The sequence below is a fragment of the Saccopteryx bilineata genome, chromosome 4, assembly GCF_036850765.1.
Source record: "Saccopteryx bilineata isolate mSacBil1 chromosome 4, mSacBil1_pri_phased_curated, whole genome shotgun sequence".
Lineage (NCBI taxonomy): Eukaryota > Metazoa > Chordata > Mammalia > Chiroptera > Emballonuridae > Saccopteryx > Saccopteryx bilineata.
Window position 1 is genome coordinate 159343203 of NC_089493.1, and position 21105 is coordinate 159364307.

The 21105-nt window shown below is 41.5% G+C and overlaps 1 protein-coding gene across 4 annotated transcripts in view; it reads left to right on the plus strand.

The window, feature by feature from the left end:
• The window catches only part of UBE2B (ubiquitin conjugating enzyme E2 B), a 21757-nt gene continuing 652 nt past the window's right edge, over positions 1 to 21105 (plus strand). Inside the window, exons 1-5 of one of the 4 annotated variants that reach the window (XM_066272482.1) lie at positions 1 to 145; positions 2296 to 2376; positions 5260 to 5285; positions 14997 to 15086; positions 19914 to 20002. In XM_066272482.1, coding sequence (XP_066128579.1) covers positions 102 to 145; positions 2296 to 2376; positions 5260 to 5285; positions 14997 to 15086; positions 19914 to 20002 — 330 coding nt within the window. In that variant the 5' untranslated portion in view covers positions 1 to 101. Of the gene's footprint in view, positions 146 to 2250; positions 2377 to 5259; positions 5286 to 14996; positions 15087 to 19913; positions 20003 to 21105 lie in introns of all 4 variants that reach the window. The other 3 variants (XM_066272481.1, XM_066272484.1, XM_066272483.1) reach the window with 3 other exon arrangements.

Below are 21105 nucleotides of genomic sequence, written 5' to 3' on the forward strand. Positions count from 1 at the left end.
TGGCGGTGGCTGTGATTCGGCCTCCGCGCCGGGGGTTGGGGGTGGGGGTGGGGGTTGCGCGGACTCTTTTCTTTCAGACTGACTGCGGGGCAGCTGGCAGCATGTCGACCCCCGCCCGGAGGAGGCTCATGAGGGATTTCAAGCGGTAAGGCCCTTCACCTTCGCCTGGGCGACGGCGTTTCCCCAAAGCTACGGCCCTATGGGGCGGGAACCCGGGACACCTTCCTTTCGCCTTCCTCCCCGGGCCGGCTGTGGGCCCTGAGAGCGGCGGAAGGCCGATTCTAGCCCCCGGCCGCACTCTCTCATCCTTGTTTGTTCACTCCTCCGACGTAAGAAATTTCGATACTCCTCCCCCCCAAAAGTAAAAAGACAACTTTGCTTCCTAGGAGTCCCCGCTGCCCGCTTGGGCCGGCTACTTGACGTGTCGCCCTGGCGCTCCTCACCCCGCTCCTGCACCCTGCGTGCCCCGTCCCTGTCCCCCAAAAGCGAGCCCTTGCGGGAAGCTGCTTCCTTGCTTTCCACGAATCGGCTTTGTCGGACGGTCGTGCGGTGCCCTCGGAGGGCAGGGCTGGGGCGAAAGGCGCCCTTTCTCCCTGCAGTGAGGGTGGGGTCCGCAGCGCGAGGGCCGGCGGCGGTTAACCCACCCTCCGAAACCCGACTCTCGCCGCCCGCCTGCAAGGACCTTGACCGCTGGCTGGGCGCTGGCCTCGGCTGGCAGCGCCGGCTGCCAGTGCCTCTGGAACTCCGCTCGGCAGCCGGGCGGATAAAGCCCTATCTATAGTCTCCCGAGTCTGGAAAAATGCCTCCCCGAGCCTGCCGCTAACCTGATACTCCCTGGGCCTCCTTTTGTAAAATAGGGTTTTGTTAGGAGGTGTGGGGGTTGGTGACGAGGAGGTGACTTTTTTCATTTGTTTAACCTTTTACTTGAAGGTACGGGGATAAGTAACAGAAAACAGCATTGCGATCTGCACATTCTTTTTCCCTTCTCTCTCTCTCGCTCACTCTTTTTCTCTCTTTCAATTTCTCTTTCTCTCTTTCTCTTTTTGGAGGAGACCTGCCGTGATTGAGACAGAATATCTAGTATAAAAATTTAGATTAGTCTTCAGGAAGTAACCTTTCAACTTCGCCATTACATGAAGTTGGAGGTGAGGCGCTCGGAAGCCATTGTTTCGGGCTTTGGCCAATTTTATCATTGAATATGTTCGGTCTGAATATGTTCGTAATTTCGCCTCGCCGGTTACCTTTGGTGGCCGTCAAGCAGCGTTTCTGTTCTTGAGGTTGACTTTTGAAAAGAGTAATTTTTATGTGGACTAATTTCAAAGTATACCACATGACAATCACTGCGTATATGTTTTTTATTCATATGCACAGATGTACTTTATACATACGTTTTATATAAAGAGATGAAATGTATTTATATATTATATAATTATATGTATATATTATTTATATAAAGAAATTTATTATTTTTCACTGAGTCTTTAAAAGGAAATGCCCTGTTTCATATGAAAGTCGTCTCCTAAAGCTTGAAATCAGTCAATTTAAGATCAGCTAAAATTCGAATGAGTGAAATTCAAATAAAACTTCCGATTTGTGTTCATTGTTATTCTGGTTTCTTAGATTCCCTGCTTTATTCTGAATTGAACACATGCTATACCTTTGGTAGTTTTCCTAGGGCCTTCTGGTTACAAGAATTGGACAATGACAAATGTTGGAAGGTAGCTTTGTATTTATTGAGTCTTCTGACCTGAGAGGTGAGTTTACTGTTCGTGCAGAGCCTTTAAAATAGGGACTGAGAGAAAGAAAACTTGACCGAACCTTTTATTACTTTAAAAGCCATTGCTAATTTAAGCAAATGGGATAAAAGAACTTTCCTGCCTAAAATTCATTTCCTAATCAAACTGAATGTTTTCAGTCATTTGGTGGTGGTTACACTGAGGAGTTTTGGGTTTGGGGGTGGGGTGGGGGAGGAATTGGTGACCAGGTTGCACAAATAGCCCTGGTTAGGACTCAAATTTTTTGCACATACATTAGTTCTTGAAAGATAATTTTGACCCTGATGATATTTGAAGCCTCCCAAGCCCTTTGGAATTTTAGATAATTTAGAGAGGTAGCTAATTAACATAGACCTGGTCAAAATTTTTTTTGTTGTTAGTCTATTCCAGCTCAGCACAGGAACAAGGAAATAAGTTTAGTTTGCGTATCAAAGTAGATAGTATAGTTTATAGGTGTTCTCTTTGGCTATTTCAGTGACCCAAAGGTTCAACTTCTAAAATTACTACTATGGATTTCTAGATTGCAAGAGGACCCACCTGTGGGTGTGAGTGGAGCACCATCTGAAAACAACATCATGCAATGGAATGCAGTTATATTTGGGTAAGTTGAAAGGTAAAACAACTGATAGGTGTGGTGATTATTTTTAAAAATGTGCAACTAGGAACAGAAGCTGAGGTGAAATGGGGACCTTACAGAAACTGCAAGGTAAATTAGGGGAAGAAAATTTCCATAAAAGTTTTAGCAGTTACAAGTCCTGGTCAGGCAGCTTAGACATCATCCTGATACACAAAGGTTGTGGGTTCAATCCCAATCACGGTACGTACAAGAATCCACCAATGAGTGCATGAGTAAGTGAAACAACAAATTGATGTTTCTCTATCTCTCACCCCTCTTCCCTCATCTCTCCCCCTCTCAGAAAAAGTCAATACTTTTTTAAGTTTTAGCAGTTACATAAAATTTATTTGCATTTTGGTGTGAATACATATAATTTCATAATGATTTTGATTTTACTTAATGAAAATACCATTTGAAACTAAAAGAGAATAGAAAAATTCTTTAGTAAAAAATACACCAAGCAAGTGTTTATGCTTGCATTCTATTGGAAATATAAAAGGGCTAGAAACCAAAAATATTGAGAACTTCAGTGTGGCAAGATAAAAATGAAAAATGTTTCACAGCCTAGTGTGAAATACAGGCATACCTCAGAGATACTGCGTGTTTGGCTCCAGACCATTGCAATAAAGCAAATTGTGTGTGTGTGTGTCTGATTGAGGGCCTTATATTTTATTTATTTAAGAAAGGCAACATCTGTGAAGCACAATAAAAGGAAGCTCAATAAAATGAAATAGGCCTTTAGCTGAGTGGAATCTTTGAAAAGCAGTGTTACATATTACATATATATTGCATATATGGTTTTGTTTTTGTTTTTTTTAATTTAAAATTTCCTAATGCCTGTTCTTTCGTTTTTTTTCCCCAGACTTGATCTTTTGTTCTTTCACTCTTTTTAAACTAGGGTTTTTCACTAAAACTTTAAAGGGGAATACTTAAATGATTCTGAGTTGCCTCTGAATTAGTTATGACTAGTGGAAAAATCAGTATGGTGCCAGTTCTAAAATGATTATATTAAATTCAGGCTGTTAACATGGATATGCCATGCAAGTAATAAGCTTCATGCTGCTGCTTAGGAAAAATGAAATTGCGCTATGGAGGCAAGTAAAAGATTTGAACAAAAGAAACTTGCTTTTGCCTGACCAGGCGGTAGCGCAGTGGATAGAGCGTCGGACTGGGATGCGGAGGACCCAGGTTCGAGACCTTGAGGTCGCCAGCTTTAGCGTGGGCTCATCTGGTTTGAGCGAAGCTCACCAGCTTGGACCCAAGGTCGCTGGCTTTAGCAAGGGGTTACTTGGTCTCCTGCAAGGCACATATGAGAAAGCAATCAATGAATACCTAAAGGACCTCAACAAGTTGATGCTTCTCATCTCTCCTTTTCTGTCTGTGTCTCTCTGCCTGTCTCTCTGTCTCTCCTTGCTAAAAAAAAGAAAAAGAAAGTAGATTTCTTGATGACTTAAGTTATGTCTATCCAATTTGAATGAGAAATTGCTCTTGAAAAGCAGAACACTGTTTCAGTGTTGTATTTATTTTAAACTATAGAGCAGTGGTCTTCAACCTGTTTTGGGTCATGGACCGTTTTAATGTCAGAAAATATTTTCACGAACCAGCCTTTAGGGTGGGACGGATAAATGAATCACGTGACAGAGACAAGCGTCAAGAATGAGTTTTAGACGGATGTAAAGGGAATCTGGTCATTTAAAAAAAATAAAACCGTTCAGACTTAAATATAAATAAAACGGAAATAATGTAAGTTATTTATTCTTTCTCTCTGGACCGGTACCAAATGGCCCACGGACCAGTACTGGTCTGCGGCCCTGGGGTTGGGGACCACTGCTATAGAGTATTTCCATCTTAGTGATGTAAATTAAAATAGGATTTTTCTCTTTAGAATACACACATTTACAAAATGACTGCTTAGTATTTATGAGCTGAATTCTTTATTTATTTATTTTTAGGTGAGAGGAGGGGAGATAGTGAGGCATCCCGCATGCGCCCAGGCCAGGATCCACCTGGCAACCCCATCTGGGGCAGATGCTTGATGCTGGAGTACTGAGCTATTTTTAATGCCTGAGGCTGACGTACTCCAGCTAAGCTATCCTTAGCACTCAGGGCCACACTTAAACCAATTGAGGCACTGGCTGCAGGAGGGGAAGAGGGAGAAAAAGGGAACAGAGAGAAAAATGATCGCTTCTCCTGTGTACCTTGACCGGGTTTCAGACCCAGGACACCCGTATGCTGAGCCGATGCTCTATTCACTGAGCAACCATCCTAGGCCATTGAATTCTTCTTAAGCTAAAACTCTGACAAGTTTTTTTGGTTTTGTTTTTTTGTAAAGCCACCCTAAAAAGAAAACTTAGAAAATAAAAGTTGCCTTTTAGCCTGACCAGCTGGTGGCGCAGTGGATAAAGCATCAGACTGGGATGCGGAGGACCCAGGTTCGAGACCCCGAGGTCGCCAGCTTGAGCGCAGGCTCATCTGGTTTGAGCAAAGCTCACCAGCTTGGACCCAAGGTCGCTGGCTTGAGCAAGGGGTTACTCGGTTTGCTGAAGGCCCACGGTCAAGGCACATATGAGAAAGCAATCAATGAACAACTAGGGTGTTGCACAAAAAACAAATGATTGACACTTCTCATCTCTTTCCCTTCCTGTCTGTCTGTCTCTCTCTCTCTCTGTAAAAAAAAAAGTTGCCTTTTAGGCCTACATCTATAAAAATCTAGGGCTAAGATGATACTAAATAATATCTTCAAAACTCCACACATCAGAATGAGCCTCCCTTTCTGTTTGAGTTTATCCTTTCCACTCTTGAAAATCAGGAAGAAGCAGAATGAAAGAATGAAAAACCTTTTTTAATCAGAAATCTTCTTGTTTTCAGGCCAGAAGGGACACCCTTTGAAGATGGTAAGTCATTCTCCATGTTTTCTATGATATTAAGAGGTTTTTAAAGTAAGAAATTGTAACATCACTGTAGCTACTTAAAACTATTTTTTGTTTTGTTAATAGGTAAATTATAACTAAATACCGCAGTTGAGAATTTATAGTTTACAGGACTCTGATCAGCTTGATCACCTTTGTTGCCACTTACTCTGTTATTTTGATATTTGGCTATAGAACCAATAGAACCATAAGCCTAGATCAGTGGTTCTCAACCTGTATTTTCCGATGGCTTTAGGCGACCCCTGTGTTTTGGTCGTTCGACCCCCGCCAGGGTCGCGACCCACAGGTTGAGAACCGCTGGCCTAGATGGTAGGGTCTGTATTGAGCAGAGTTTATGATGGCCTTGTAGCATGTTGACAATGTTCCTAGGTAAACACCAGGAGGGTAATTGTGATTTTTTTTTTAACTATGTTGTCTATATTGATAGGATGTTGAGTTGAAATTGTTCTTAAATATACATAGCTGCTAGTAGTTTCACAAACAGCTGGCATTCAACACCTGTAATAGCATTTCTCATAACATTTTGCGTGTTAAATTCAGTATTTTCAACAAGAGACGGAACTGGAAAACTAGTGCTAATATGTATTTACAGTTGAATTTTTCAACTTGATTTTAACCAGGTACTTTGATTTTCCCTAATTATACCATTTAAAAAAATTGTTAAACAGTTTTGTTTTGTCAAAATGGCATTAGCATTAATACAGCAAGGATATTTATAGAGATACTGATTGCACACAATTTTTAAGGAGATAACCTGAATGCCAAGAAAGGAAATGGTTAAAAATTATAATATAACTATACTCCAGAATATTAATAGACCTGCTAAGAAATGAGGTAGATCTGGACAAATGAGGATGTTATAGAATAATATATGTTATAGTATCACATTTTTACTAAGTACATACATGCAAATTTGTGTGTAGTTAAAGGATTGTATATCACATTATAATCAGTAGTTATCTCTAGATTGGGGTTAGAAATTAAAGAGGTATTGAAGGACTTAAGCTTTTTACTCTACACCTAGGTGTTCTCAAGGGTGGTCCATAAACCCCTTAGGGTCCCTGAGGCTCTTTCCGGGGTTCCATGTGATCAAAACTGTCTTCGTACCAATACTAAGACATTTTTTGCCTTTTTCACTGTATTGACATTTGCACTGATGCTACAAAAGCATCAATGACTAAAACTGGACCTGAGCAGTTTAGCATCTTGGTGCAAATCAAGACAATGGCACCAAACTGTACATTTGAGTTTGTCATTGGAATTTGGCCGGGTAGCTGGGTTGGTTAGAGCTTTGTCCCAAAGCGCAGAAGTTGCCAGTTCGACACCCAATCAGGGCACATACAGGAACAGACATGTTCCTGTCTCTCTCCCCCTCTTCCTCTAAAATCATTAAATTAAAAAAAAAAAATGCAGTTTTACTTTAAAATGTCTTGATGAGAAAGTGGAAATTATTAATATTAAATTCTGACCCTTGAGTATACACCTTTTTAATATTCTGTGTGATGAAGTGGGAAATATGCATACAGTACTTCTCTTGTGTACCCAAGTTTGAGGATTGTCTGGAGGAAAAGCAGTTCTGCATTGTCTGAGTCACAGCTTGAACTGCTGCTGCTTTCTTAGAACTTTTTTCTCAAAAGAATAACAGACAAACTGATTATTTAGGTTTGAGTATTTATTTGACAGACATATTCTCAAAAGTGACCTAAAGGAGCTGTTATGTTAGGGAAAGGAGCTGCAATATTTGTTGCTTCTGATAAAATGACAGCTTCCCAGTTCTTTTAAGATTTCACTGACAAGCCTGACCAGGCGGTGGTGCTGTCTGTCCCTGTCTCTGTCACACACAAAAAAAGATTTCATTGACAAGATCAGTAGGTGGTTTTTGATTTTGGGGGGAGGGTTTGGTGGTGGGATATGGTGACATCTAAAAGATGTTTTGGGTTTGTTTGTTTTTTTTTTGACAGAGAGAGGGATAGATAGGGACTGACAGGAAGAGAGAGATGAGAAGCATCAATTCTTCGTTACGGCATCTTAGTTGTTCGCTGATTTCTTGTTCATTGATTGCTTTCTCATATGTGTCTTGATGGGGGGGGCTACAGCAGAGCGAGTGACACCTTGCTCAATCCAGTGACCTTTGGGACCTTTGGGCTCAAGTCGGCGACCATGGGGTCATGTCTATGAGCCCACGCTCAGGCTGGTGAGCCTGAGCCCACGCCTGTGCTCAAGGCGCGACCTCGGAGTTTCAAACCTGGGTCCTTCACGTCCCAGCTCTATGCTCTATCTATTGCGCCACCACCTGGTCAGGCAAGATTTTTTAAGATTTTATTTATTGATTTTAGAGAGGGGGGAGAGAGAACGTGGGAGGAACAGCAAGCATCAACTTGTAGTAGTTGCTTCTCGAATGTGTCTTAATTGGGCAACCCCAGGGTTTCGAACTGGTGACCTCAGCATTCCAGGTCCACGCTTTATCCACTGTGCCACCACAGGTCAGGCTAGATGTGTATAATAGTGAACCAATATTTTCCAAATGTATCTGATGCAAAAGGTTTATATGGTTTCAGAGTAACCTTTAAAAAAACCTACCATTTCTTTGGTGTAATATAAAAAAAATTTAGTTATCTGAAAAGTCTATGAAAATACTTGTTTTGCCCTGACTGGATAGCTCAGTTGATTAGAGCATCATCCTGAAGTACAGAGATTGCCAGTTCAGTCCCGTCAGGGCACATATAGGAGCAGACCAATGCTCCTGTCTCTCCTCTACTTCTCTTTCTTCCTCCCTCCCCCCCTTCTCAAATCAATACAATAACCATTTTTAAAAAATACTCCTTTTTTCATATACATAATTGTGTGATGCCTGATTTCCTCAAACAAAACAGCATATTACAACAGATTAAATGCAGAAGCAGCCTGACCAGGTGGTGGCGCAGTGGATAGAGCATTGGACTGGGATGCGGAAGGATCCAGGTTCGAGACCCCGGGGTTGCCAGCTTGAGTGCGGGCTCATCCGGCTTGAGCAAAAAGCTCGCTAGCATGGACCTAAGGTCACTGGCTCGAGCGAGGGTTGCTCAGTCTGCTGAAAGCCCACGGTCAAGGCACATATGAGAAAGCAATCAATGAACAACTAAGGTGTCGCAACGAAAAACTGATGATTGATGCTTCTCATCTCTCTCCGTTCCTGTCTGTCTGTCCCTATCTATCCCTCTATCTGACTCTGTCTCTGTCCCTGTAAAAAATAAATAAATAAATGCAGAAGCAGCTAAGAGAATACAGTTTTCTTTCGTTCAATCATTAAAGAGATTTGCAAAAATGTAAAAACAATGCTTCATTTCTTACTAATTTGTGGGAAGATAGTTATTTTTTCATTAAGTGTACTTGGGTAAATGTGTGATGAATTTATAGTTATTACATATTTTAAGATTTGCTGAGTTATAATTTCTAATACAACGCATATTGATAGTTATAGCCAGTGGTGAGTTGGAGGCAGCTTGTACCAATTTGTGAGAACAAATTGTTAAAAGTTTTGGGAATTTTTGCAAGCCGGTTATTAGAGAGCCAGTATTTAAAAGTGAAATTATATTTTATACCAAAAAATGGTATGCTGTTGCATACATCTCTTCCTAGCTTCACATGCTGTGACTTCACATTGGAAGTTTGGTGTGGTTGGGAGTCAGAGACCCCATAATATGAAAAAATTTTTATTTTTTAGTGAGAGAAAGGGACAGACAGGAAGGGAGAGAGATGAGGAGCATCAACTTATATTTGCAGCACCTTAGTTGTTCATTGTTTGCTTTCTCATATGTGCCTTTACTGGGGGGCTCCAGCTGAGCCAGTGATCCCACGCTCAAGCCAGTAACCTTGGGGTTTTGAACCTGGGTCCTCAGTGTCCCAGCCCAGTGCTCTATCCACTGCACCACTGCCTGATCAGGCTGAAAAAAATTTATTAAGCCTAAAAATAGCTGTTTCATATTTTTGTTTACCTGAAATTTTTACATGGCACATTTTCATAATTGAAAATAAAGTGTAAGCTTTAACAATACATAATTAGGTATAAGGCTGTCTTCACTAACTATACATTTCATTAGTACCTCTGTGTGTGTGTGTGTGTGTGTGTGTGTGTGTGTGTGTGTCAGAGACAGTCAGAGAGAGGGACAGATAGGGATGGACAGACAGGAAGGGAGAGAGATGAGAAACATCAGTTCTTCATTGCGGCTCCTTAGTTGTTCATTGATTGATTTCTCATATGTGCCTTGACCAGAGGGCTACAGCAGACTGAGTGACCCCCTTGCTCAAGCCAGCGACCTTGGGCTCAAGCTGGTGAGCCTTGCTCAAACCAGATGAGCCTATGCTCAAGCTGGTGACCTTGGGGTCTTGAACCTGGGTCCTCCACATCCCAGTCCAACGTTCTGTCCACTGCGCCACCCCCTGGTGAGGCAGTACCTCTATTAATACATCAAAATATGAAATGGATGTCACCTTTAATTTTGCTCATAACTTTGGCCTCTTTAATCCCAATTTTCCAAATAACAACAACAAAAAAAAATGTAGAGTTTGCATACCAAATATATGACTAGTAAAGAAGATAAATATATAATATTTTACTAAATATATGCCTCTAATCTTGTTAAACTGAAGCCAGGAGTTTAGAATTTAGGTTAATTAAGGGTTTTTGTTGTTTGGGAGTTTTTAGATTGTTTTAAATTTTTTATTTTTTAATTATAGTTTGTATATTTTGGGTTTTTTTTTTTACTGCATTGGTGAAATAAGGAAAGAACCTTGTAGAGACAACTAGAATGGTTACTATTGATTTCATCAGGAATACGTATGCCCAAGGGTTGTAGTTGAGTACCTCTTCAACAAACTCACCTTTGAGGTGAGTTTCCTCAAAATTAGTGGACTTTGCCAAATAGTGAATAAACACAAAAGTCTAAGAAGACAAACCCAAAGTCACTAATAGTGTTATTTCTGTGAAATTGATTTGGAATTATAGTTGAAAGATCTTTTAAAAGTTTACTATAGGCTCCTGTCTGGGTGGCCCAGTTGGTCGAAGCATCCCAGTGCACCAAGGTTGTGGGTTCAGTCCCTGGTCAGGGCACATACAAGAGTTGACCAACAAATGCATGAATAAGTGGAACAACAAAATCAGTGTTTCTCCCTCTCCTTCCCTCTCTCTCCCTCTCTCTCTCCTGCTCTCCCTTTCTCCCGCCCTCCTTCCCCCCTCTCTTCTCTTCCCCTCTTTCTCCCTCTCTTCACTCTCCCTCTCCTTTACTATCCCTCTCATTCTTTCTTTCTCCTCTCTCTCTTCCCCCTTCCTCTCTCTAAATCAAATAAAAATAAGTAAGTTGGTAACATTTTTTTTAAAATTTTTTTTTTTCTGAAGCTGGAAACGGGGAGAGACAGTCAGACAGACTCCCACATGCGCCCGACCGGGATCCACCCGGCACACCCACCAGGGGTGACGCTCTGCCCACCAGGGGGCGATGCTCTGCCCCTCCGGGGCGTCGCCCCGCAGCGACCACTCTAGCGCCTGGTGCAGAGGCCAAGGAGCCATCCCCAGCGCCCGGGCCATCCTTGCTCCAATGGAGCCCTGGCTGTGGGAGGGGAAGAGAGAGACAGAGAGGAAGGAGGGGGTGGGGGTGGAGAAGCAAATGGGCGCTTCTCCTATGTGCCCTGGCCGGTAATTGAACCCGGGTCCCCCGCACGCCAGGCCGACGCTCTACCGCTGAGCCAACTGGCCAGGGCAACATTTTTTTTTTTAAGTTTACTATGGTTCCTTGGTTGGGTAGCTCAGTTGGTTAGAGCAGTGGCCTGAAAACTCATTAGTCAACAGAGCCAAATATCAACAGTACAATTGATATTTCTTTTGAGAGCTAAATTTTTTAAACTTTAAACTATGTAAGTAGGTACATTCCTTATCGAGGTAGTGCCCGCACGTGGTATTTTGTGGAAGGGCCACACTCAAGGGGCCAAAGAGCCACATGTGGCTCGTGAGCTATGGTTTGCCGACCACTGGTTAGAGCAGGGGTAGTCAGCCTTTTTGTACCTACCACCCACTTTTATATCTCTGTTGGTAGTAAAATTTTCTAACCGCCCACTGGTTCCATAGTAATGGTGATTTATAAAGTAAGGAAGTAACTTTACTTTATAAAATTTATAAAGCAGAGTTATAGCAAGTTAAAGCATATAATAATAATTACTTACCAAGTACTTTACATCGAATTTGCTCTGTTTGGCAGAATAAATCTTTATAAAACAACTTACTATAGTTAAATCTATCTTTTTATTTATACAGTGTGTCGTAAAGTCATGGTGCACTTTTGACCGGTCACAGGAAAGCAACAAAAGATGATAGAAATGTGGCCCTGGCCGGTTGGCTCAGTGGTAGAGCGTCGGCCTGGTGTGCAGAAGTCCCGGGTTCGATTCCCAGCCAGAGCACACAGGAGAAGCGCCCATTTGCTTCTCCACCCCTCCCCTTCTCCTTCCTCTCTGTCTTTCTCTTCCCCTCCTGCAGCAAAGATGGCCCGGGGGCTGGGCATGGCTCCTTGGCCTCTGCCCCAGGTGCTAGAGTGGCTCTGGTCGCGACAGAGTGACGCCCCGACGCCCGGGAGGGGCAGAGCATCGCCCCTGGTGGGCGTGCCGGTCGGGCACATGCGGGAGTCTGTCTGACTGTCTCTTCCCCGTTTCCAGCTTCAGGGAAAACAAAAAAAAAGAGATGATAGAAATGTGAAATCTGCACCAAATGAAAGGAAAACTCTCCCAGTTTCAGACCTATTCAGTGCAGTTCGATATGGGCTCATGCACAGATTTTTTAGGGCTCCTTAGGTAGCTATCCCGTATAGCCTCTACAGACTCGTCACTGACTGATGGCCTACCAGAATGGGGTTTCTCCACCAAACTGCCGGTTTCCTTCAACTGCTTATCCCACCGAGTAACGTTATTCCTATGTGGTGGCGCTTCGTTATAAACGCTCTGTAAAGCCAGGAGCCACAGCCAGGCACACCATCACAGCCGCCCAGCCCATGCAGGTTCGCATTGGATTCGGACAGTCGGTAAAGAAACAACGGAGCCACAAACTGGTGGGCCATAGTCTTTAATTCTAGCTTGCACCCGGCGGGCAAGTAAAAACACACACTGGGCTCCAAAACCCACTCACATTCAGTGCTCACAAAGCTACTGACTTATCCGAGTTTCCTAGAATCAAAGGTTTCTAGCTCACCAGACTTATTCACCTCTGTTCCCCATCTCCTTCCTTCTCCAGCATCAAACTGCACAAACTGGCCTTTCACTCAATACTCCGCCATCTTGGCTGCTTCTCCTGGCCACATGGCCTCTTTCTGCTCTGTGCTCTGCTCTCTCATGCTAATCATCCCAGGAACCAAGAGAGCAAACTCTCGTTCTGCCCCCATTTTATATTGTAGCTTCACAACCTCTAATCCAATATACAAAATAGGGAAGTCTCTAATACAAAGTCACTTCTCTGAGGCATGATTGGATTGTACCACCCCACATCAAAAAGGGTGGGAAAGGCTTAAGCCCAAAACCAAGCCCCAGGCTACAAGGATTCTCAACACACATTTATATCACCTGGGAAATGGCCTCACGTGGGCAGCGCTATTTTTAACAAAGTAAGCATAATATATTTTATCTGCTCAACACGCGCCAATATTCACGTTGCACTTTGGTCACGGATTCAAATTTAGCGAGCCACAGAACACACTGAACTTTCCTCTGTACTGTCCACATCTTGACTGGCATGGCCGTGGGCTGCTCCACTGTATACACGGTGTTACATCATCATCTGTGCATGCGCACATGCTGCCACATCATCCTACAGAAACTGGGAGGGTTTTCCTTTTATTTGGTGCAGATTTCACATTTCTCTCGTCTTTTGTTGCTTTCCTGTGACCGGTCAAAAGTGCACCATGACTTTATGGACACTGTACTTTGGTTGCTCCACGACTGCCCACCATGAAAGCTAGAACGCCCACTAGTGGGCAGTAGGGACTAGGTTGGCTACCACTGGGTTAGAGCATCATTTGATGTATCAAGGTTGTGGTTCATTCCCAGTGAGGGCACATAAAATAACCAATGAATGCTTAAATAAGTGGAGCAGCAAATCAATGTTTCTCCTCCCCCACTGCCTTTTCCCCCTTCCTTCTCCCTCCCTCACTTCTCTCTCTTCTTCCCTCTTTATCTCTAAAGCCAATGAATGCATAAGTAAGAAAAACAAGTTGATGTTTGTTTGTTTTTGTTGATTGATTGATTTTAGAAAGGAAGGGGAAGGAGAGAGAAACAGAAACATCTATCTGTTTCTGTATGTGCCCTGACCAGGTCTTGAACTGGCAACCCTACATATCAGGATGATATTCTAACCAACCAAGCTACCCAGCCAGGGCAAATTGATGTTTCTCTTGTCTCTTTACTTTGCTACAAATGCTTAATTTTTTTAAATGCCTGTGTTTCTGTTGACCAGAAAATACCGATACAAGCTAATCAAAATGTAATATGTTGGTCTATAGGCAACAATAGTAGCCAGTTAAACTAATGTTTACTGGCATATTTAAGTGAAGGGATTGTTAATGAGACAGAACCTTTCACATTACCTCCTATACCTCCAATCTGAGTCCTTTGTCATAGTCCTCGGGCACCTCACTTCTTTTTATTTATTTATTTTTTATTTTTATTTTTTTGTATTTTTCTGAAGCTGGAAACGGGGAGAGACAGTCAGACAGACTCCCACATGCGCCCCACCGGGATCCGCCCGGCACGCCCACCAGGGGCCGATGCTCTGCCTCTCCGGGGGGTCACTCTGCCTGACCAGAGCCACTCTAGTGCCTGGGGCAGAGGCCAAGGAGCCATCCCCAGCGTCCGGGCCATCTTTGCTCCAATGGAGCCTTGGCTGCGGGAGGGGAAGAGAGAGACAGAGAGGAAGGAGGGGGTGGGGGTGGAGAAGCAAATGGGCGCTTCTCCTATGTGCCCTGGCCGGGAATCGAACCCGGGTCCCCCGCACGCCAGGCCGACGCTCTACCGCTGAGCCAACTGGCCAGGGCCACTTCTTTTTATTTTATAATTTTGTTATTTATTGATTTTTAGATGGGGGGGGGGAGCAGGAAGCATCAACTCATAGTAGTTGCTTCCTGTATGTGCCTTTACCAGGCAAGCTCAGGGTTTTGAACTGGCAACCTCAGCATTCTAGGTCGACGCTTTATCCACTGGGCCACCACAGGTCAGGCCAAATTTTTTCACCGACTAAGTGATCCAGGCTTCTTTGGTTTGGTTTGGGGTTTTTTTTCCCCAGCAACAGTAGTGGGGGGCAGACATGGACAAACAGACAGGAAGGAAGAGAGATGAGAAGCATCAACTCGTAGTTGCTTTACTTTAGTTGTTCATTGATTGCTTCTCATACGTGCCTTGACCAGGGTAGGGCTCAAGCCGAGCCAGTGACCCGTTGCTCAGGCTGGTGACCTCAGGATTTCAAACTTGGGACCTCAGCATCCTAGGTTGATGCCCTATCCCCTGTGCCACCACTGGTTAGGCTATATTAGCATATTGTATGTGCTAAACCTTAATTCCCATTTTTATGTGGTGCGAAAACCAGTATGAGTTGAGAATTCCTTGATGAAGAGATTTTAAAGTTACACTTGTTTTTACTATAATTATTTTGGTTTGTTTTCTATCTAGGTACTTTTAAACTAGTAATAGAATTTTCTGAAGAATATCCAAATAAACCGCCAACTGTTAGGTTTTTATCCAAAATGTTTCATCCAAATGGTAAGTAGAATTTACTAGACTTTACAAATGATAGAGGGGAGGGGGAAAAACGTTTTCTTCCTTTTAGGTGTTGCCCCATACTTCTCTCATGCTTAGGCCCCCATCCAGATGCTGCTTCCGTGTCAGTATTGGCCATGTTTTGTAGTCTTATGAAGACTACAAAATTTGAGATAAAAGCTCTTTTGTTTTGATAACTTGTGATTTTCAAGTAATACCTATTTACCTGTAGAAATGTGAAAGATGCAAAAAAGAATTTGTCACTTAAAATTTAGCTTTTACAAATAAATGCTTGTACCAAATCAGTAATTTATACATTAAGTTTAATTTTTTAAAAAATGTTTTCTACTATTAAGAAATTTGCAAAAATATAGAAAAGTTAAAGGAATAGTGCAATGAGCATCACTTCCCCATCAGGTTCAGTAATATTTTTATATATTATGAACATTTTCCTTTGTTAAATACTTTTTTACATCATTTTTAGTGGCTACAAAATGTTCTGTTACAACTTTACCATTATTTTAATTAGTCTCCAGTTGGTGATTTTTAGCACTTTTAATATTCCCGAAAATAAATCTTCTCAAATACCCATGAATATTTATTAAATAAGGTTTTAGAAATGGGATTACTGGGTCAAGGCCTTGTATGTTTTAAAGCAGGGGTTGGGAACCTTTTTGGCTGAGAGAGCTATGAACACCACATATTTTAAAATGTAATTCCGTGAGAGCCATACAACGACCCATGTACATTATGCATTATCCAATAAAAATTTGGTGGTGTCCCGGAGGACAGCTGTGATTGGCTCCAGCCACCTGCAACCATGAACATGAGTGGAGGAAATGAATGGAATGTAACACATGAGAATGTTTTTGTATTTTTAACGTTGTTTTTTTTTTATTATTAAAGTATTTGTGAGCCAGATGCAGCCATCAAAAGAGCCGTATCTGGCTCGCGAGCCATAGGTTTCCAACCTCTGTTTTAAAGGCTTTTTAAAATAAAGTTTTTAGGCCCTGGGCAGTTGGCTCTGGTAGAGCATAGGCCCAGCTTGTTGATGTCCCAGGTTCAGTTCCTGGTCAGGGCACACAGGAGAAGCATCCATCTGCTTTTCCACCCCTCCTCCTCTGACTTCTTTCTTTCCCTCCCCCTTTCTTCCTTTCCCCTCCTCTTCCCTTCTCCTCCCCCCTTTTCTAAGAAGAGCTTGGTCGCTCTGCAACACCCTAGATGGGCAAATCACTGCCCCCTAGTGGGCTTGCCTGGTGGATCCCAGTTGGGGTGCATGCAGGAGTCTGTCTCTGCCTCCCCTCCTCTTTCTGAATTAAAAAAAACAAAAACCATTTTTAATTTTTTTCTTGTTCCTATTTTCACTTTTAGAAGTTTATTAATATTTTTCTTAAGTGATTGCTGACCCTTTCGTAGTTATATTTGCTCTCCCTGACTTGCTGTTATTTACTTTTAATATATTTTTGGTTTATAAAGTCTGAAAGGCTTTATTTTCCAAAATATTTAATTAAGCTCTTTTTCTTTGTAACCTTTTGCTCATTTAAATGCCATCTTCCCTATCAGTTAACTTAATCTCTGGAGGAACATTTTCAGAATTCTTTATTGTACATCTAGTCTATAGTACTGCAAACTGTGTGAGTGGGCTATTGGCAGTTAGAGCTCCCTACTCAGGAGAGATACGTTTATGTGTCTGGAACTAGTTGACTTCCAATAATAAATTTAATTACTTTTTCTTTTTCTTTCTAGCTGCCCTTTTTTTTTTTTTTTTTTTTTAAGTCAAGGCTGGTTTAATTTTAATTTTTGTTTCTTTTTGGGGGAAATTACCATTTATTCCACTGTAGCTTTATCAGACTTAGACTTGGTATTGAATCAACCCCAATTGTAGTAAGGGTGCTCTGTAATTCAAGGTGGGATACTGTAGAATAGAATGTACAGGGGATATGTGCATTAGTGTAGGATTTGATAGGGAAACAATATATTTATTTTTAATCCTTATTAATAACATAATTTTCCTTTTTCTGATATCAATGCTTTTTTATTAATTTTCTGGTTTATTTTTCTTTTAAACATTTTTATTGAAATATTTATACCGTATACCATACTATTCACCCATTTTAAATATGTTTAATGGTTTTTAGTATATTCACTGAGTTGTGCAAGCATGACCATAATCACTTTTAGAACACTTTTATTGCCCTCCCCCAAAATCCCATGCCTATTAGCAGTCACTCCCCACTTCTCCCAAATACCCCCAATCCCAGGCAGCTACTGATATTTTCTGTTTTTATAGATTTACCTATTCTGGAGAGTTCGTATAAATGGAATCATATACTATGTGTATTGCTCTGTAACTAACTTAAGCTAACATGCATAGTTTTCAGGGTTCGTCTGTGTTGTAATGCTTATCTGTACTTCTTTTCCTTTTACCTGTACTGTATTGCTGAATGATATTCCATTGTATGGATAATAATGTATTTTGTTTATTCATCAATCCATAGGTGTTTGGTTTCTTGTTTACTTTCTGATTGCTTCTCAAAAGTAGTTAACTAGTTTAAAACTTTTAAATCATTTAATCCTTTTATGGGAGTTACAGAGGTGATGATTTTTTCTTTGGGTTGCTAAGTGTGATGTTCTTGTGGATTGACAGTAAGTAGTTGACATTGCTTCTTTTTTTTTTTTTTTTTTTTTTTTTCCCAAAGCTGGAAACGTGGAGGCAGTCAGACTCCTGCATGCGCCCCACCGGGATCCACCCGGCATGCCCACCAGGGGGCGATGTTCTGCCCCTCTGGGGCGTCATTCTGTTGCGTCCAGAGCCATTCTAGCGCCTGAGGCAGAGGCCACAGAGCCATCCCCAGCCCCTGGGCCATCTTTGCTCCAATGGAGCCTAGCTGCTGGAGGGGAAGAGAGAGACAGAGAGGAAGGAGAGGGGGAGGGGTGGAGAAACAGATGGGCGCCTCTCCTGTGTGCCCTGGCCGGGAATCGAACCCGGGCCTCCTGCACGCCAGGCCAACGACATTGCTTCTTTTAACCTGAGATTTAGAATCTGATCTAAAGCTAACAGTTGGAAACTAGCACATGGATAGTAATTGAGGCCATGGGAGTGAATACCATTGTCGTAGAGGGTATGTGAAGGCTATGAAGGAATAGGACCCAGGATTGAGGCCTGTGACAATATTTAAATATAATTTGTCTCATCTCCACCCAAAAAGCTGCATTACTGTTTTTATGTAAAGTGATCTGGCTTGCTCCATGAAGCTTTCTACAGTTTGGCAGTATCTATAACATTTAAATGCTTTTACCGTTTGTCAACACAGCAGCAGTTCTACTTCTGGAAATTTATCATACAGATATATAATCTTGCAGATGGGTAAAAATCTATGTTCATTGTTTGTGTTTTTACATAATGAATTCAATAGAGAGGGGGAAATCCTCCTAAGTCTTAAAGACTTCTAAAACATGTTAATTACTTGATTTTTTAAATTATAAAAGGAATGCATATTCAGTGCAAAAACAAATCACAAACACAAGAAAAGGTAAAGAAAATAATACCATTCATAATTCTATCTACAAATATCCACTACTTACATTTTAGCATTTAGTCTTACAAATGTGTTTGCAGCTACCAATACCTTAAATGAAAATCTTTACAAAAATGAAATTACTCTGTAAAAATAACTGGAAAATTATTAAGGTAATGTATTATGGGTATCTTTCTACATCAGTTAACATAGGGTAGATGTATACCATTTCTGGTGGCTATAATAGTGGTGTTTTTAAATTTTATTTAAAAAAATTACATTTAAAGGGGTGACATTGACCAATAAAAATATATAGGTTTTAGGTAAATATTTCTATAGCATTTGAACTATTGATTATGTTTGTACCCATCACCCAAAGTCAAATTATTTTCCACATTTCCAATTTCTAACTCTTATAAATAGTATTGTAGTGAACATCTATAAATAAAACTTTGCATATCCGTGATTTTTTCCTTTTTCTTTCTCTCTTCTTTAAAGTAATTTATGGGAGTGGAATTGCTGTGTTAAAAAAAAGTCAACTTTTTTGCCCTGACTGGATAGCTTGGTTGGTTGGAACATCATCCAGACACATAAAGGTTGTCTGTTTAATCCCCTGTCAGGGCACATACAGGAACAGGTATCTCTCCCCCTCCCCTCCTCCATCCCTCTTTCTCTCCCCCTCTGTCCCCTCCCTCCTCTTCCTCTCTCCCTACTTCACCCCCTCTTCCTCTCTAAAATCAATCATTCAGTAAGTAAATAAATTTAAAATAAAATTTTTTCCCCAAGAGCTTTATTTAAGAATACTTAAGAGTCTGACCAGGTGGTGGCACAGTGGATAGAGCGTCGGACTGGGACGCAGAGGACCCAGGTTCAAAACCCCGAGGTCACTGGCTTGAGCAAGGGGTCACTCACTCTGCTGTAGCCCCTTGGTCAAGGCACATATGAGAAAGCAATCAGTGAGAACAACTAAGGAGCCTCAACAAAGAATTGATGCTTCTCATCTCCCTGTCTGTCCCTATCTGTCTCTCTTTCTGTGTCTGTCACAAACACACACACAGAAGAATATTTAGAAATATGGAATTTAAACAGATTTGCTGAAAAAGTTTAACTCTCACTCTGCATCCTAATGAAAAGGTATAAAATAAGAGACCTTGGTATTTAAGACTGGTTCTTTTGTAAGACAGAAGGGCTTTAGTTATTGCCTGAAGTTCAGAACTTCTGTCTGTGGCAAACATTGTTTTTGTAAAGATTTCTTTTAATTGTTAGATATGATGAAGTCAATATGTAACCAGTTTTAGTGTTGTCTTTGCAGTGTATGCTGATGGTAGCATATGTTTAGATATCCTTCAGAACCGATGGAGTCCAACATATGATGTATCTTCTATTTTAACATCAATTCAGGTAAGTGTGTAATAAGATGCTTCATAATTTTTTAAGACTCTGGGGTCCAGTGGCTCCTTTAGGAATAAGCTAAAGACCAAGTGAGCCAACAAACCTTCCTATTACCAGGTACCAGTCGCAGAGCTGAGACAAACCCCATGATTTTCAGATAGATGACGGTCTGCTTTTTCATTAGTAACTACCTTAGATCAAATCCACAATTATTTTCCTATTCGTATATAAGCAAAGATTCTCACAGGTCAAGTATTATTTGTGCCCATGAAATATATGAAAAATCTTGGGAGAAGAGAAAGATGATTGCTTAGAAAAACCATAGGGACCTTGAGAAACTGCCAAGTGCAGCGAAGCATTGAGTAAGTTGCCCCATCCAAGAAATTCTGTATCAGAAAAAAAAGAAAAGTAGTATAACTATTTGCCAAAGCATTCTGACAGAATGTTTCATAGTTGACCTTGAATGACAGTTTTGCTGACAGATGGAGGGAATGATGTTTTAGTTATGTGGATTTAAGAGGGATAGGTAAAATGGCTACTCAGCCACCATCTTTCTTAAGCACAATGCAGGCCTGAAGGAGGTAGAAGCACTTGCCTACTCAGTAATCCAGCTCAGGCCCTTCATTGCAGCAGGATGCTGATAAAGGACAATTGAAGGGTACAGACAATTTTGAGGAACTGTGGCGCCACTCCCAACCACAAACAGAAGCAGCAATCTTGCAGCCACCTTTGCCCAAGGCCCTTTGACAAATCCATATAACCTCTATCCATCTCTCCCTTGGGGCTGACTCCCTTTGCTGGTCTCAGGCCGCCTGCACCCAGGCATTTTTAAAATAAACTTTCCTTTGGGAACATACTAGCCTTGGTGTTTTTGGTTCGGCCAGTGGTTTCTGCCTTTCAGAGAGTAGCAGGAGTAACATTTTGCTTTGTGACCTTTTTAAAGCTTTTCCTATTACACTTGTGCTTTAATTGGGTCATCTTATAAAACAGTTTTTAACTTTCCTATATCATTCCTTTGCTGCTAGATGTATATATTTTATTGGTTAAAGAAAACAAGATTAACTATCTAACTTATTGTCAGACATTTGCCAAGTAACCACAATAGGAGAGCT